At 40.6% G+C, this 15,630-nt stretch overlaps 1 protein-coding gene across 7 annotated transcripts in view; it reads left to right on the top strand.

The window, feature by feature from the left end:
* FOXP1 (forkhead box P1) overlaps window positions 1-15,630 on the top strand; it is a 632,214-nt gene that overhangs the window by 378,063 nt on the left and 238,521 nt on the right. For all 7 annotated transcript variants that reach the window (XM_030918371.1, XM_030918333.1, XM_030918145.1 and 4 more), the window contains one exon: window positions 8,602-8,792. In XM_030918371.1, the coding sequence (XP_030774231.1) occupies window positions 8,613-8,792 (180 nt within the window). In that variant the 5' untranslated portion in view covers window positions 8,602-8,612. The remainder of the gene's footprint in view (window positions 1-8,601; window positions 8,793-15,630) is intronic.

The following is a 15,630-nucleotide window of genomic DNA, read 5'->3' as shown; positions in this document are numbered from 1 at the left end:
CATCGGAATGCAGAAATCCTTTTTTCCTTGGAAATATGAAGTCTCCTGTCTTCACATTGAAAGCCTGGTGAAGAAGGGGAAGCCTGTGCTTTTGTTAGGAACATTATTTTATTACCACCCTATCCCGCCAACTCTATTCTGAGTCATGAATTACAGGGAAAATTAAACATCCTATTCTCTACCTTCTCCAGCCCATCCAAATTGTCCATGTATATATTCAGTGTTTCCAGTGGGTTTTTGTAGGATATTTCATTGGTTCATTATCTTTCAATGTTCAATGAGATCATCCTTTGTCTCCTAAGACCTAACAGATTTAATGGCTTGTTACTTTCAGAGTTTCAGAACACCAAAACAGTTAAATAAGTGTATAGGAAATAGAGTATTTTTAAAGTTGGAATATAAAAGTTGGAGGCCAGCACAAGCCCTTGATCTCATTTGATCAAGAGGTTGGCCTTGGAATTTTCTATCATTTAATCATTTAGTCAAACATTTAGTAATTATGTATTAAATTCCTGTTATGTGCAAAGCATACCTGAAAGTTAAATTTGAGATAAAAGATTTATTTATTTATTATTCTTATTAAACAAATGGAGCTGGGAAAGTAGACAAGGAAACTGTTTTAATCTGAATGCTTCTTCCATTTAATTAATAAATATAAACTATTCCTGGTTTAATTGATAAATACAAGTTAGTTTCTATTTCTTTTCTTCCTCTTCTGAAAGCAAGAAAGCTGCCGTATTACATTATTGAAAATAAGCATGGTTTTTCTAAGTTTTTGCCAATTTAGGGTTCCTTGCTTGCCTTGGTCATCATAGCTATAGATGCTCCCCACTGGCCATGTGAGATGCATTCAAATGCATCTTGCCTTTGCTTACATGTACCAAGCCCTGAACCTCCTGCATTCCAGAGGGCAGGACAGGCCAGTGGCGCTGTTTGGACACAGATGCTGTGTTCTCTAGGAGGGGGGCTCCTACAGCTGGTTTGTTTCTCTTCCCCAGGGAGGCCTAACTCACCAGTTTTCATGATATTCTCAACCTCTTCTCACCTGAGACCTGGAATGATTCCAGTTTTACCCTGATCTCCCATATGGCTAAATGAATGGCCATGTTTGTTTTGTTTTTGTTTTTTTAAAAACATGCTTTTGACAGTTTCGTTTCTCCTGAACTTTTTTTCCAGAGGGGCTAAATGAAATTCCAGATTTTCTAAAGATACATGTAGATAGACATCTATGGTGCATGATAAAGTTGATAATACATAAATCATTTTTAACAACAGGTAATATGCATAATTTATGGTGTTACAGTGCTATCTTTTTGATATTTATGATGGATAATGTTCAGTTTTGGCCCTCATATTACTGCTTTAAATTATACCACAAGAAAATTAATGAGAAAGTAGATTTATGGGTTTCATTTGTTTGTCAATTCGGAAATTAATTGGGTGTTAATTTTAGCCGTCCCTCATCAGCCCAGGACTGTAGTATGTGTGCATTACTTTGCATTCATTGTAGCTTACCTCCCATTTACTGTGGGTCACTAGCTTTGCATACATTAAAATAGCCCTCCGGCTCATTCCCTTGATTACTTTTTGAACTGCCATGCGTTAGAAAATTTACGCCTTTCTGTTATAATTATGAAAATGTGGTATTGGAAGATGGTGCCTTCATAACACAGTCAGCACACTGACTTTGCCTCCTAAGCTTGGCTCTTGGGTACTCCTTCCATGAAATGGGACCTATGCCAGTAGGACAGTGGATAGACAAATGGCGGTGTCTGTAGGGTTCATTCATAATTTGTAAAAGTTATCTTAGGTGAGAAAATAATTGTCTGATATAACTCGGTTTCTCTTGTTTTGTTCTTTCTCTTCCCGTCTACCCTTTTTTTCCCCCCTTCAAGAGTATGACATGTAACCAACCCTATTTGTAGACAGTTACTCTACATCTTGGGGCCGCCATTTTTCTGTCTCCTTACCTGCATCCTTAACTGCTAAGTCTCATTTGTCATCCCCTCCATGATCTCCTCAATGTTACCTGCTCCAGCAGCATCTCGCCAGATGATGGGTGAGCAGTGTAAAAGCATGGCCCTCATGCTAGCAAATGTGATGTCTCCATTGTTGCAGTCCTCTATATTGGGAGTCTGTGACTTTCATCTGGGATTTCTATTGCTTTATTCCCTCTCTTTTGTGAAGACAGTAACACCCACACGATCATTAAAGAGTGCAGAACTGGTTTAATATACTAGGCCACCCTACTGTTTGCCTACTAGGGGAAAAAAATCTGTGGAGCTGTACCCCACTCCTTAAAACTCCTTTGTTTGTCTTGTGTTGCCTTGTAAACCCTTTGCACATTAAAAAGGAACCAGTTCGGCCGGGCGCGGTGGCTCAAGCCTGTAATCCCAGCACTTTGGGAGGCCGAGACGGGTGGATCGCGAGGTCAGGAGATCGAGACCAACCTAGCTAACACGGCGAAACCCCGTCTCTACTAAAAATACAAAAAACTAGCCGGGCGAGTTGGCGGGCGCCTGTAGTCCCAGCTACTTGGGAGGCTGAGGCAGGAGAATGGCGTAAACCCGGGAGGCGGAGCTTGCAGTGAGCTGAGATCCGGCCACTGCATTCCAGCCTGGGCGACAGAGCGAGACTCCGTCTCAAAAAAAAAAAAAAAAAAAAAAAAAGGAACCAGTTCATTTGCTTGATGAGAACCAGAACCAAATGTATGCTTTATATCTTAATATAGACAGGTTGGTCTTCTTTTTTCCTCAATGACATGAACATGATTATTGAGGGTTTTGAATCTTAATGATGCAACATGAGTAATTTTAAAAGTACCTCTCTTAGAGCTAAGCTAGTCCGAGTCTCATCCTTATTCTTTCTTAGTCTACAAACTGCATGGAGTTAACTGACAATAAAGTAAGAGCCATGTGGTCAATATTTCCAAAATAATGAAATCCACATAGTGAAATTCACATTCTTTTTTCCTTCCTTCCTTCCTTCCTTCCTTCCTTCCTTCCTTCCTTCCTTCCTTCCTTCCTTCCTTCCTTTTCCATGAGCTTGTTATCTCTTCAGAATTGCATGCCATCTTCCTTTTTTCTCTGCACATGGATGAACAATGAGAAAGAGAATTTTTCTTTTCAGATGGGGGGTGGACTGTGTAATTACTCTAATAATTTTCCTAATAGTGATTTCACCATTAACTTCTCTTCTCCCCATAGAAATAGAAACATATTTTACAAAACTATGTTTAGTTTAATTTACACATCCTTTTATGAACAGACCAAGTTCTTTAAGGGCATTTATTCTGCTTCATATAAATAATTGATCAGCCAAGTTAATTTACTTCTGCCTGACTTGGTCAACCTTAATTAACTGCCCTGGAATCAAGACTGAACTTTTTGTTAGCTTAAAATCTTTCACAAGCATGATAACAAGGGCTTTATTTTCCCTAAATTTTCAGCATCAACACTGTAACCAAGGAAATAATCATAATAATAAAGCACTGCTTTAATTTACTATAAATACATTGGCCTGGACATTATGAATTTTCCAGAATACTTCCAGAGAGCAGCTCTGTTGGCAACAGCAATAAATAAGCATGCTAAACTCAGTCTTTGTCCTTTTCTACAAGTCCCTCCAGCACAAAAATTGAACCTTTGAAATCAGTAGCTCTGTAATGTTTCGAAGCAAGATGAGAAGTAGATCATTTTGGCTTCTTTAGGCTTTTTGACATCTATGCAATTGCAGCATTGACCTTTGTAGGGTTAGATTAAATGGATCACGTGATTTAAACAGGCTCAGTTCATCTAGAGGTGCCATACAGGAAGGCAGACTCAGTTTGGTGTTGTTTCTGGAGGAAGGACTTGTTTCTGGGTATGGTGTGGCCATACCTTCATATTCAGGCATTTTGTATGATTATACAGTGCTTTCTGCTGTCAGTATGTCGTGAAGAAAGGCAGTTGGTTAGTTACAGGATTAGTTATTCCCCCAGAGAGAAGCAGAGGTTAGGCAAACTGGGTGCCTGGGACAAGCTTCCTTGAAGAAAAGGGTGTGCAACGTCCCTGATAGAGAAGATAGATTCTTCTCCTATATATATTGACTTGATTTCAGATGACTCTAATAGTGGCAATTCAATGAAAAAGACAGTTGTTTGCAAAAGAGTGCAGATGCCTTATATCATTGTATTTTAATGCTTTTCTTTGTCCACCTGCACTCTCATTGTTGCCCTTCTAGAATTTCCTTAGTTTTCTTTTCATTAATTTCCTTATCTACTACCTAGCACAGGACTTTACAAACTGGAGATTCTTAATCATTTATTGAATGGACAGGTTCGTGTCTGAAACAAAATAGTTATGGCTACATCTATCCCTTAACCAATTGAGCTTTAGTTTTCTTATCTGTGAAATGGGGATAACATTTACCTGCCTTTTCTCCCTCCTAGCCTTGTTACGAGTTTGAAAAGCACATCAGAGGGCTTTTGCAATTTGTGAAGTGTGATACAGATATAAAGGCTTATTAAATGACTTGGAACGTTTGATAGAAATATTGCTGGCCCAGACACTGTTAGAAATGTTCTTAGACATTGACACTCCTATTTTTTCACATGTGCTTTTCAAAAAGCTGTTTTCTCCTGATTGGTGTGGGAGATTATGGGAAATTTTAAATCTTCCAACCTACATACTACTGTTAGCACTTGACTAATTAAGGACATCCTCAGACCAAAATAATCCTTTATGCAATTTTGGTCCCAAAGCCTGCACTCTCACAAACCTGATTCACAAGCCAAGCTGCTTGGCTTGATGCCTGCAAAACTTGTACTGGAGGACTTGGCAGTCTGCTTTGGAACTGCATGGAGCAAAAACAGGGCCTTCTCATCAAATTGTGTATTGGAGACTGTTCTTACTCCACCCACCAGAATGGTGTCTCTCCAAGGAAACAAAAGCAGGACCAGTCTCTTAGACACCTGCTCTCAGGCCTGGGATCCCAATGGTCACATAGTCTGAAAGCAGCATTCTACCTGCAGCTCTCTTCCATCAGGACAGGATATTTGGCTAAATATGCCTCATTCTGAGAGCAGGGGTAGAGTTTATATATGTGCAATGCTGTTGTCTTTTGGGGATCAAGTCCCTGGTATGGGGAGGTATTCCCAGAAAGGGAAAAATACATACATACGTACGTACATATGTGTGTGTGTGTGTGTGTGTGTGTGTGTGTGTGTATATATTCTATAGATTTTTTCTTTACATATGTTTGAGATATATCCTAATAATTAGATGGATTTCCTTGCTACCTACTCTAAAACAAATGCTCTCTTGCTTAAATACCTAACACTGTGCCTTTTCCTATAATCCTTTTTTTCTCTCCCCCCACCCCTTTTTTGAGACAGAGCCTCGTTCTGTCGCATGCTCTCTGCTCACTGCAACCTCTGCCTCCCGGGTTCAAGCAATTCTCCTGCCTCAGCCTCCCAAGTAGCTGGTATTACAGGCATGTGTCACCACGCCCGGCTAATTTCTTTGTATTTTTAGTAGAGAATGGTTTCACCATGTTGGCCAGGCTGGTCTCGAACTCCTGACCTCAGGTGATCTGCCTGCCTTGGCCTCCCAAAGTGCTGGGATTACAGGCGTGAGCCACTGCACCCAGCTCTTTTCCTTTAGTTCTGTACAAAGGGGCAAGTTTGTGGAAGAGAGACTGAAATGCCCAGGGAAAAGTACCTAGATTTCACAATTCATTTCTTTTTTGGTGATGAACAAGGCACTCTTGTTATCTCATTACCTGATTCGTGTATCTTAGGGAAGATTTTGGTTATTTTTGAAAGATGCTTTACTCTGTGGTAAGAATATAACTGCAATTTCTAAAGGACTATAATTATTAGAAAGTCTGATCTGAAGACATGAGAATGAAAAAATAATAATAAAAATCAAGAAACGAGAGTGAATCAGCTGTTACTTCTCAGTTTGTTTCCCACCTGCTAGTGAAAAATGCCATTCTCAATCCACTTTTGGATCAACTTAAAAAATAAATACATCTTTTGGGTTTATGAAGTCTATATCAAGTTGGATCATGCTATGCAGTGAAAGGAAATGAAGAAAGATGTGAATTTTTCTGCTTTTAATTTTTCCATTTGGTTTTTGTGCAAGTCTGCAGAAAACAGACTTCATCCAATTTCTAGCAAGAAAACAATGTCCTCTAAAGATACCCAAAGATTGAAATTTCCCTGTTGTCACATTTCATGTATGGGGCAGAAATCTGTAGCATTGGTTGTACATATGTCCTTACACAATTGGAACACATTTGCCTAAAAATTTTCTGCCCTTTAATCTGGGATTGGTATTTCACATTAAAGTCTTAATTATTCAGGCATTTCTCAGCTTTCATGTTTGAACTCTTTACTTCCTTTAATGACTTTTGCTTTTCCTTTTCCAAATCTTGGTCTATGAACTTGGAGTGTGACCTTGCCATTTTCATTGTTTTGCCCCCACTGAACCTCAACTTTAAAAATAGACATTGTGGTTAAGAGCTTTGACTTAACTGAACTGGTTCAAATCCTGATTCCACCATTACTGGCTGTGACATGTAGTGGACAAATTAAATAACTTGTGGAGGCTTAGTTTTCTCATCTGCAAACTGAGGGTAACAATCGTCATCAGCACTGAATTGGAGAATGTGTGTAAATCACCTGCATTAGGGCCTGCCTGACGCAACACTGGTGATCGGTAGATGGTAGCAGTTGGTATTAGCAAATGTTATCTGTCTTTCTTCATCTTTGGACATCTTTTCTGAGCCAAGTGCTGAATTGGCTCTCTGGGATAATGGTTTTGTGCCCAGAGAGTAATAAGAGTTAATGTGAAATGTATTTACACGTAACTGAGTGATATTTTCTCTTTTTTTTTTTTTTTTTTTTGAGACAGAGTCTCGCTCTGTAGCCCAGGCTGGAGTGCAGTGGGGTGATCTCGGCTCACTGCAAGCTCTGCCTCCCGGGTCCCGGTTCAAGCAGTTTTCCTGCCTTAGTCTCCTGAGTAGCTGGGATTACAGGCACACACCACCATGCCCAGCTAATTTTTGTATTTTTAGTAGAGGCAGGGTTTTACCATATTGGCCAGGCTGGTCTTGAACTCCTGACCTGGTAATCTGCCCGCCTTGGCCTCCCAAAGTCCTGGAATTACAGGCGTGAGCCTGGCTCTAAGTTATATTTTCTAGCTACTCATTTTGCACCATATTTTCTTTTCTTTTTCTTTTCTTTTGTTTTGAGATGGAGTCTCGCCCTATCACCTAGGCTGGAGTGCAATGGCATGATCTTGGCTCACTGCAACCTCCACCCCCTGGGTTCAATCAGTTCTCATGCCTCAGCCTTCCAAGTAGCTGGGATTACAGGTGCCTGTCACCATGACTGGCTAATTTATTTTTTCTTTTCTTTCTTGTACTTTACTAGACAGGGTTTCACCATGTTGGCCACACTGGTCTCGAACTCCTGACCTCAAGTGTTCCATCTGCCTCATCCTCCTAAAGTCCTGGGATTATAGACGTGAGCCACTGCCCCCAGGCCTATATATTTTTTTCTATTAGACTTGTAATACCTTTGGCCAGGTGCCATGGCTCACGAGGCCTGTAATCCCAGCACTTTGGGAGGCCGAGGCGGGTACATCACCTGAGGTCACGAGTTCAAAACCAGCCTGGCCAATATGATGAAACCCTGTCTCTACTAAAAATACAAAAATTAGCTGGGCATGGTGGTGGGCACCTGTAATCCCAGCTGCTTGGGAGGCTGAGGCAGGAGAATTGGTTGAGCCCAGGAGGCGGAGGCAGAGCAGAGATAGTGCCACTGCACTTCAGCCTGGGTGACAGAGCAAGGCCCTGTCTCAAAAAAAAAAAAAAAAAAAAAAAACATAGTGTAGTATCAACAAATAGTGCCTGCACATGTTAAAATTTAATGTTTATACCTAATATGCTCTATAGGATGACTTGCTGGTTTTTGAGCAAAGGAACCAGATAGAAGAAAAATTTAATCTTGGGCCGGGCGCAGTGGCTGCAATCCCAGTACTTTGGGAGGCCGAGGCGGGTGGATCATGAGGTCAGGAATTCAGGACCAACCTGACCAACATGGTGAAATCCCTTTCTTTACTAAAAATAGACAAAAAATTAGCCGGGCATGGTGGCATGCACCTGTAATCCTAGGTACTCAGAGGCTGAGGCAGGAGAATGTCTTGAACCCGGGAGGTGGAGGTTGCAGTGAGCCGAGATTGCACCAGTGCACTCCAGCCTGGGTGACAGAGCCAGACTCCATCTCAAAAAAAAAAAGAAAAAAGAAAAGTTTAATCTTGAATTCTAGGTTTACCTACAAATATAAGTTTTTCTAAGGGTAATATATATATATATAATTTAAAACAATACTACTGAAACTTGAATTGGGAATGACAGTTTCAAACCCAAAACTAGGGACCTGACCCGCTAATGAGGGGCAAGTTGAGTGAAAGAAAATGACAACTGTTTACAGATTTTGGCAACATTTAAACCAAGGCCCTTCTCCTTATGCACAACTGTTTTAACAGCTGCTTTTTTTTTCTCCCCCCCCCCCCCCCCCCCCCCCGCACCCCATCTTGGAAATCCTTGTATCAGGTTTTTGAGTCATGATGCAAGAATCTGGGACTGAGGCAAAAAGTAACGGTTCAGCCATCCAGAATGGGTCGGGCGGCAGCAACCACTTACTAGAGTGCGGCAGTCTCCGGGAGGGGCGTTCCAACGGAGAGACGCCGGCCGTGGACATCGGGGCAGCTGACCTCGCCCACGCCCAGCAGCAGCAGCAACAGGTACTGAGGCTTTGGAGTCTTGGGAGGTGGAGGGTGGTGGATGCGAATTTTACCGCTGAATTTTACGTTTAATCACGATCTCACGATCAGCATTTTGTGCTCACCTGTCTGCCAATCTGTCATTCTGTCAGTGGCATCTCATAAACCATCCGTCCTCTAGGAGTCCCAGCAGTTGGCTTAAGAGACTAATTTTCAAGCCCTTGGGAGTTGGAAAGTCCTGCAGGTCCCCTTGTGGGGAACAGTTGCTGAGACGAAGATTGAGTGGACCTGTGTCAGCCTAACCTTTCCCCGTTTTGAATAAAATTATTCTTTGGAGAAATGGTTCCCACTGCTTTCATGCAAAAATAAAAATTAAACGAAAAACAGGCTTAAGCCTGTGAAGAAGGAAATAAGAGCTAAGGAATAAAAGAGAGAAGAAGAGTAGGTGAGTAAGGAGAGTTGAAATAAATACATAGAAATACAGGCAGAAATGCTGAGATAACAGCCAAAACATGTAGAACACGGGCATCACTATAGGAAGCTGCTTTCCTCTACCTGTAGGATTTGGGGGTTTAGGGTATTTACCTATGTTCCCTGTATTCATGCAGCAGTGAGTTTGTGGCTAAGTCCTACTGCTTTGAGTTATCTCTTATTGGCGCCTCCCCAAAATGTACGTAAGTTGGGGTAGACTCATTCCTGTTAGTTATACTTTTTACAGGTATGGAACTGGGTACCTGTGAGTGACTGGTAAAATATTTCCAGATGGTACAGGCGACCCAAGAAATGGTGTTTTGTTGTCAAAGTGTTGATAAAAATTCAAATAAGTAACGGCATTTGCTTGAAGACTGGCTTTGGTTTTCTAGCCTGTCTTGGAATCAGGAAATATTATTAGGATTTGTTAATGATAATAGATGGTTTATGACCTGTTTTGTTCTCGATTTACTTATTCAAAACATAGTTATGATGCCGCTCAGAAACAGGTGAATTAAAAAGAATGAAGTATCTTTGGGCCTTTCTGAAAGCTACAGTAACTTTGGTGGGGAGGAAGAAGATAGGGACAAAGTGCTTCTCAAACCATTTTCTTGGAATCTGTGTCAGACAAGCTAAGCTTATGTTTGGGATGCAACTTTGAGACAAGCTCTAAACCATGTTTATTTTCTCCTTGCAAAGAGTTGAGTAAGGAATGATTAGGTTGTTAGCTCCTTACAAGGTGGTGGAACCAACATGAGACTGTGGAACCTGTTGGGAGAAAGATGCAACAAAGTGAAAGAAAGGAAAAGTAACAGACCAGCAAAAGTCTTAATTCAGAGGACTTCCTGCAAGTGATTTGATCTTTCTTTCATTGGCAGTCCAAACCCATTTGTGCCTGCACCACGAGCTCACTTCAGATGGAATTTGTGATGTTCGTTGTGTATAAACTTTGTGCATTTAAGTTAGTGCAGATGGCCAAATTCCAACCAGTGAGGTTGTTAGCGAAACCGCGCAGTAGATAGTAAAAGGGTCTCCATGTATTCGTGCTAGTACGTGTTCATGTGATGTTCTCAGCCATTTTATTCAGAATAGTTAATGTTTTTGAATGATATCTTCTATGCCCTTACCAGACGAGTGTCAAGATTGACTATTTCTTTATGAAGCACTTGAACACTTGAGATGGGGCTACTGACTGGTGTGGTGATACTAAATAATTAGTATTTAGATTACATTAATTTAAGAAATGGGAAATTAACTTCTGATTTTTATTTGAGGAGCTAAAAATCATTCAGGATCTCCAAAAAACTTTACATATAAACCATCAAAACATGTGGTTTACATATAAACCCAAAACTCGCATGCGTGCACACACACAACAGCAGTAACAAATCGGCTACATAGAATACAATTATAAAAGCCTACTTCACCAACATCTTCCTTAAAAAGTATCAGTTGCAAATGTATTTATCCACATCTTCCTTTGGCCATGACCACTTTGGAAAATTTGTTGTTACTGGTTATTGATACAAAGGTCAAGAAATGTTTTATGATTAGACTTTTATACTGTTTTCAAATGTTTTTATGACAGTCTTTTCTCTGTATGCCGTTGACACGTTTTGGGAAGAAACAAAGCAGTGGGGTCTATCATTGTGGCTAAAACCCCCTGTATTGTGGTTAGCAAAGCCTTTTGAGGTCTTTTAAAATGTGACATTGACAGCTGTTCAACTCCCCTAAGTATATGATAAGGCTCTTAACAGGTTGTTGGGGAAAAGGGAAATCTCTAGATGAAATAAGTAAAACTACAGGACTGAAAATATTTCTACAGGACTAGAGTTATCAGAGTTTTCTTCTGGACTGAAAACTGCAACAATTAGACAGTTTGGAGAAGTGTGAGCATTCTACAATGGACTAGGGTTGTTTTCATCATTTTTATTCTACAGGTTTTTACTTGAAGTGAGAATACCAGCAGTGAGAAAATCACAGCCATGCTGAATTCATTACTGCGGTAGTCACACAAAACCACGGATAAAATTTCAATAACTGCAGGCCACAGTTGAGTAAACAGTTGCACTGAAATTTAATTCCTGTTGACTTTTCCCCCATTCCTCGCCAGGGGCACATTCAGATTCCGTAGTACAAAGACAACAGGGGTTACAGCTTTGATTAATGTAGGACAGTGGAAGAGAATTAGAACTGTAAAATATGTTAGAAGTCCATGGAACACGAAGATCTGGCTTAAAAGGGCCTGGCATAAAAACGAGTTAATTATGCTGTGTATTATATTGAATGTTGGAGGATTTTCTAGTTGCACCAATACCATCATTGAGGATATGGGGAGAGTTTTTACTTAGTGCCAGGATTTAAAATAAATAAATGCAAACCTTTCCATGTTTGCTCCATATTATCAAAGATAATTACAAATTACAGCAAATGCCCTTTTCAGGATGGGAGGGCCCTGACAAAGATTCACTATGGAGTGCACTAGTTCCATAGTGAGTTTTGTTTATAGGTTGACTTAATTGCGTTCAAATGGCATTGTCATTTCTAAAAATTAGTTGACAACCTAGAGAAATGGGGCAAATCTGGCTTTTCCATCTTCTTTTGAAAAATTAGAATATCTGATAACCTTGGGCTGATAGTCCCACAAGGGCAACAATTGTTGGGAGATGAATTGCTATTGAAGACAGGGAGCGCTCCAGCCTGCTCTCATTCCCACCAGCAGCATTGCTCATTTATGCCTCTAGGTAGTGGAGTTGGCAATTCTGGGCTGGAAGGTAGACTCATCACTCAGAAGCCATCAGCCCAAGAGAGGTGCTGCCATTAGCTGGTAGAGCCTGCCAACACACTCACAAACTGTCTTCCTTCCTCAAAACTAAATATATTATCTCTGTAATGTTTCAACTCTATTTATGTCTGGGCCATGAAACTATTATAACAATAGTTTTCTAATAATATAATTTGATAGAGTTTCTGAACATTTTCTTTTATCCATTGAGTAATTCTTTACCCGATACATAACTGCTTTTTATTTCCTATTATGCCTGCACCATTTCTATGTCTGTAAAAGTTGTATTGGATGTGCACTACTCCATTATGAAACTCAGCAACAAATACTATTAGCAATTACTAAATTTTTTTTTTCTTAAAGAAAGGATTTTAAAATGTCCAGAACAATTTCATAAACTGTGTGGATTAATGCATTTTAAAAGTCTTGAATTTTAGAAAGCAGAATTTTATTTCCATATTGCTGCAAATGAGAGCTGTTTCAGATAAGCATATTACATAGAGCATAATGTTTAGAAGTTTCTCCATATACAGCATATGCTGTCAGGTCAATTAACAGAATGCATTCTAGAAAATGTTTATTCAATAAAAATGAATAGCTGTTAAATAAAACAGCTATTTCTTAACAACATTCCATTTAATGATGAGGTTTTTGTGGGGTTTCTTTCTTTCCTTTTTTTTTTTTTTTTTTTTTTTGGTACCACCTGGCAGTTTTATTGTCTGCAAGTCAGTATAGAGAGAGCTTTGGTTGCTGCAGTTTTGAGGTGTGGCTATCATTTTATATGAAGAGAGCAGGTTAGAGGGAATCTGTGAGAAAAAACTTAAGACATGCTGTATTTGGAGTTTGAACATGTATTATTTAGAGAGTGTGGATAAGCAAAGTGTTTACTTCCCATGGCTTCTTTCTTTGACATCTGGTTTAAGGTGTTGGGTCTTGTGGCCCAGAAGACTGTGTATGTTTTAAGTTAACAATGTAAAAGAAGGAGAGAAAATGTGAAATGACTAGTAAGGAGGTGGGAACGGTAGATAGGAAATTCTCTTGAAAAAGAAGGGGAGTAAAGAGGACCCATCAGGTTGAATTTTTCCAATGAGCCATTGAAGGAGGTCAAAGATTAGTCACTTCCCAGAACACAAGAAGATCAGAGAAATGGGTGGGACTCAGGCAAAGAGTCTAGTTATGTACATTCAAAGGGATGTAGAGGTCAGCTGTGGTGGCTCACGCCTGTAATCTCAGCACTTTGGGAGGCCGGGGCAGGCTGATCACTTGAGGCCAGGAGTTGGAGACCAGCCTGGCCAACATGGCAAAACCCTGTCTCTACTAAAAATAGAAACATTAGCTGGGCATGGTGGTGCACGACTGTAGTCCCAGCTACTCAGGAGGCTGAGGCAGGAGAATCACTTGAACCTGGGAGGCAGAGGTTGCAGTGAGCCAAGATTGTGCCACTGCGCTCCAGCCTGGGCGACAAACTGAGAGTCTGTCTCAAAATAAGTAAATAAATAAACAACAACAACAAAACAAAGGGGATGTAGAAAATACAGTACCGGAGGAACCTGGGAGAATCAGGAATTGAAATCTCAGCGTCCTCTGAACATGGGAAATGGTAGTAGAGGGACCATAGTGTCAGTGTTTTAAGTTTAACTTTTTTTGTTTCAGCATAAATAAATATACAAGCAGGCTGCATGCAGTGTCTCATGCCTGTAATCCCACCATTTTGGGAGGGCAAGGCAGGCAGATTGCTTGAGCTCAGGAGTTTGAGACTAGCCTGGGCAACATGGCAAAACCTCGTCTCTACAAAAAATACAAAAGTTATCTAGGGATGATGGCACATGCCTGTGGTCCCAGCTACTTATGAGGCTGAGGTGGGAGGATCCCTTGAGCATGAGAGGTTGAGGCTGCAGTGAGCTGAGATCTTGCCACTGCACTCCAGCCTGGGCTGGGTGACAGATTGAGACCCTGTGTCGAAAAACAAAAAATACACAAGCAAATGAAATTTCTTCTCTTCACATTCAAAATGGCAAAATGCATCCCTTCATTAGTTATTGTTAGTGAAATTGCTGGTGGATATTGAGTCGAAGAAGAAAGCTGTCCCGCAAACATTTCCAGCTTTTTTTTTTTTTTTTTTTTGAAACGGAGTCTCGCTCTGTCGCCCAGGCTAGAGTGCAGTGGCTGGATCTCAGCTCACTGCAAGCTCCGCCTCCCGGGTTTACGCCATTCTCCTGCCTCAGCCTCCGGGTAGCTGGGACTACAGGCACCCGACACCGCACCCAGCTAGTTTTTTGTGTTTTTTTAGTAGAGAGGGGGTTTCACCTTGTTAGCCAGGATGGTCTCGATCTCCTGACCTTGTGATCCGCCCGTCTCGGCCTCGCAAAGTGCTGGGATTACAGGCTTGAGCCACCGCGCCTGGCCATTTCCAGCTTTTTAATTGCCTCTGAGAAACAGTGCCTGCAAGAAATAGCTGTTGGTGTCTGTACTGGATTAAGCACCACTGCATGAAGGTGCTTATTGCATCTCATTCTTTGCATCTCATTTTTACCCATAGGCCTCTGGGACACCATATTAAAATTCCAGAGGCCATTCCTGGCCTTGTTTCATACCTTATGGAAAATGACGCAGGTTATATGGTATGGATCTATAGGTGTAAAGACTGGGTAGCAATGGCTGGGTTGGCCATACCATTCTACCACTTTTTTCTTTGAAAAAGGTAGCTTATGAACTTTATTAGGAATGCCCTCAAGTAGCCTTTCCCATTGTAACTGCTGGAGACTGTGTCTGAAAGGAGGGTCTCTTGATGCTGACAGGGAAAAGCTGGTCAGCACCTCTGTGTCCTAGAAGGGGAACTTCCAGGAAAGGGGCATAGAAGAAGGTATTATTAGTATTTATTGAATGCCTTAATGGGGCCGAGTACTGTGCTGGGGGCTAGCACCTTCCCTTACTGGTAGGTAAAAACCCAGCTGTAATTTTAAAGGAATTGCTATGCTGAGATATACTTTTATTGAAGATGTTGCAGTAGTTCAAGTAATGTGGAAAGTATTGATGGTCAAAAATATTTTGTGTAGGAATGAATGCCACCAAAATGTTAGTGATAACCATAGAAACAGACTGAAACAAAACTGAGACAGGAATTCAGATAATTCTGACAAATAAAGAAAAAGCAGCCACAACACTGACCCCCCACATTGTCTTGATTCCCTTTGTGGCTGTTTCTAGAAAAGGCATATTTCACCCTGAATGCTAAATATAGTGCTCTACTCTGTTAGTTTAGACCTGCCTTCCATCAAAATATTGTTGTCAAAGATTTATGTAACTTGTGATGTGAGACTTGTATGAAATTCTTTCAAGTTTTGATTACTAAACAGTTGTGTGTCATTAATCTCTCCATTGAAAATTAAAATGGCACGAGAAGCAAAAGAAGAAAAAGGACCCACAACATAGGAGAATGTGGTAATAGAAAGCCAGGTGCCACATTTCATTATGAGTGAAGTGTACCCTCTTGACTTCAAGAGAAAGCTTTGCCACTTTGAAAAGGTAATTTTAAGCCCTGACCTGTGAGCTAATAAAAATAATCATAAAAAAAGAACGCCCTATCTCTTGTCTACTCACAAA

This window comes from Rhinopithecus roxellana, chromosome 1 (genome assembly GCF_007565055.1).
Source record: "Rhinopithecus roxellana isolate Shanxi Qingling chromosome 1, ASM756505v1, whole genome shotgun sequence".
NCBI lineage: Eukaryota > Metazoa > Chordata > Mammalia > Primates > Cercopithecidae > Rhinopithecus > Rhinopithecus roxellana.
This window is presented reverse-complemented; position numbering and strand designations above follow the sequence as displayed.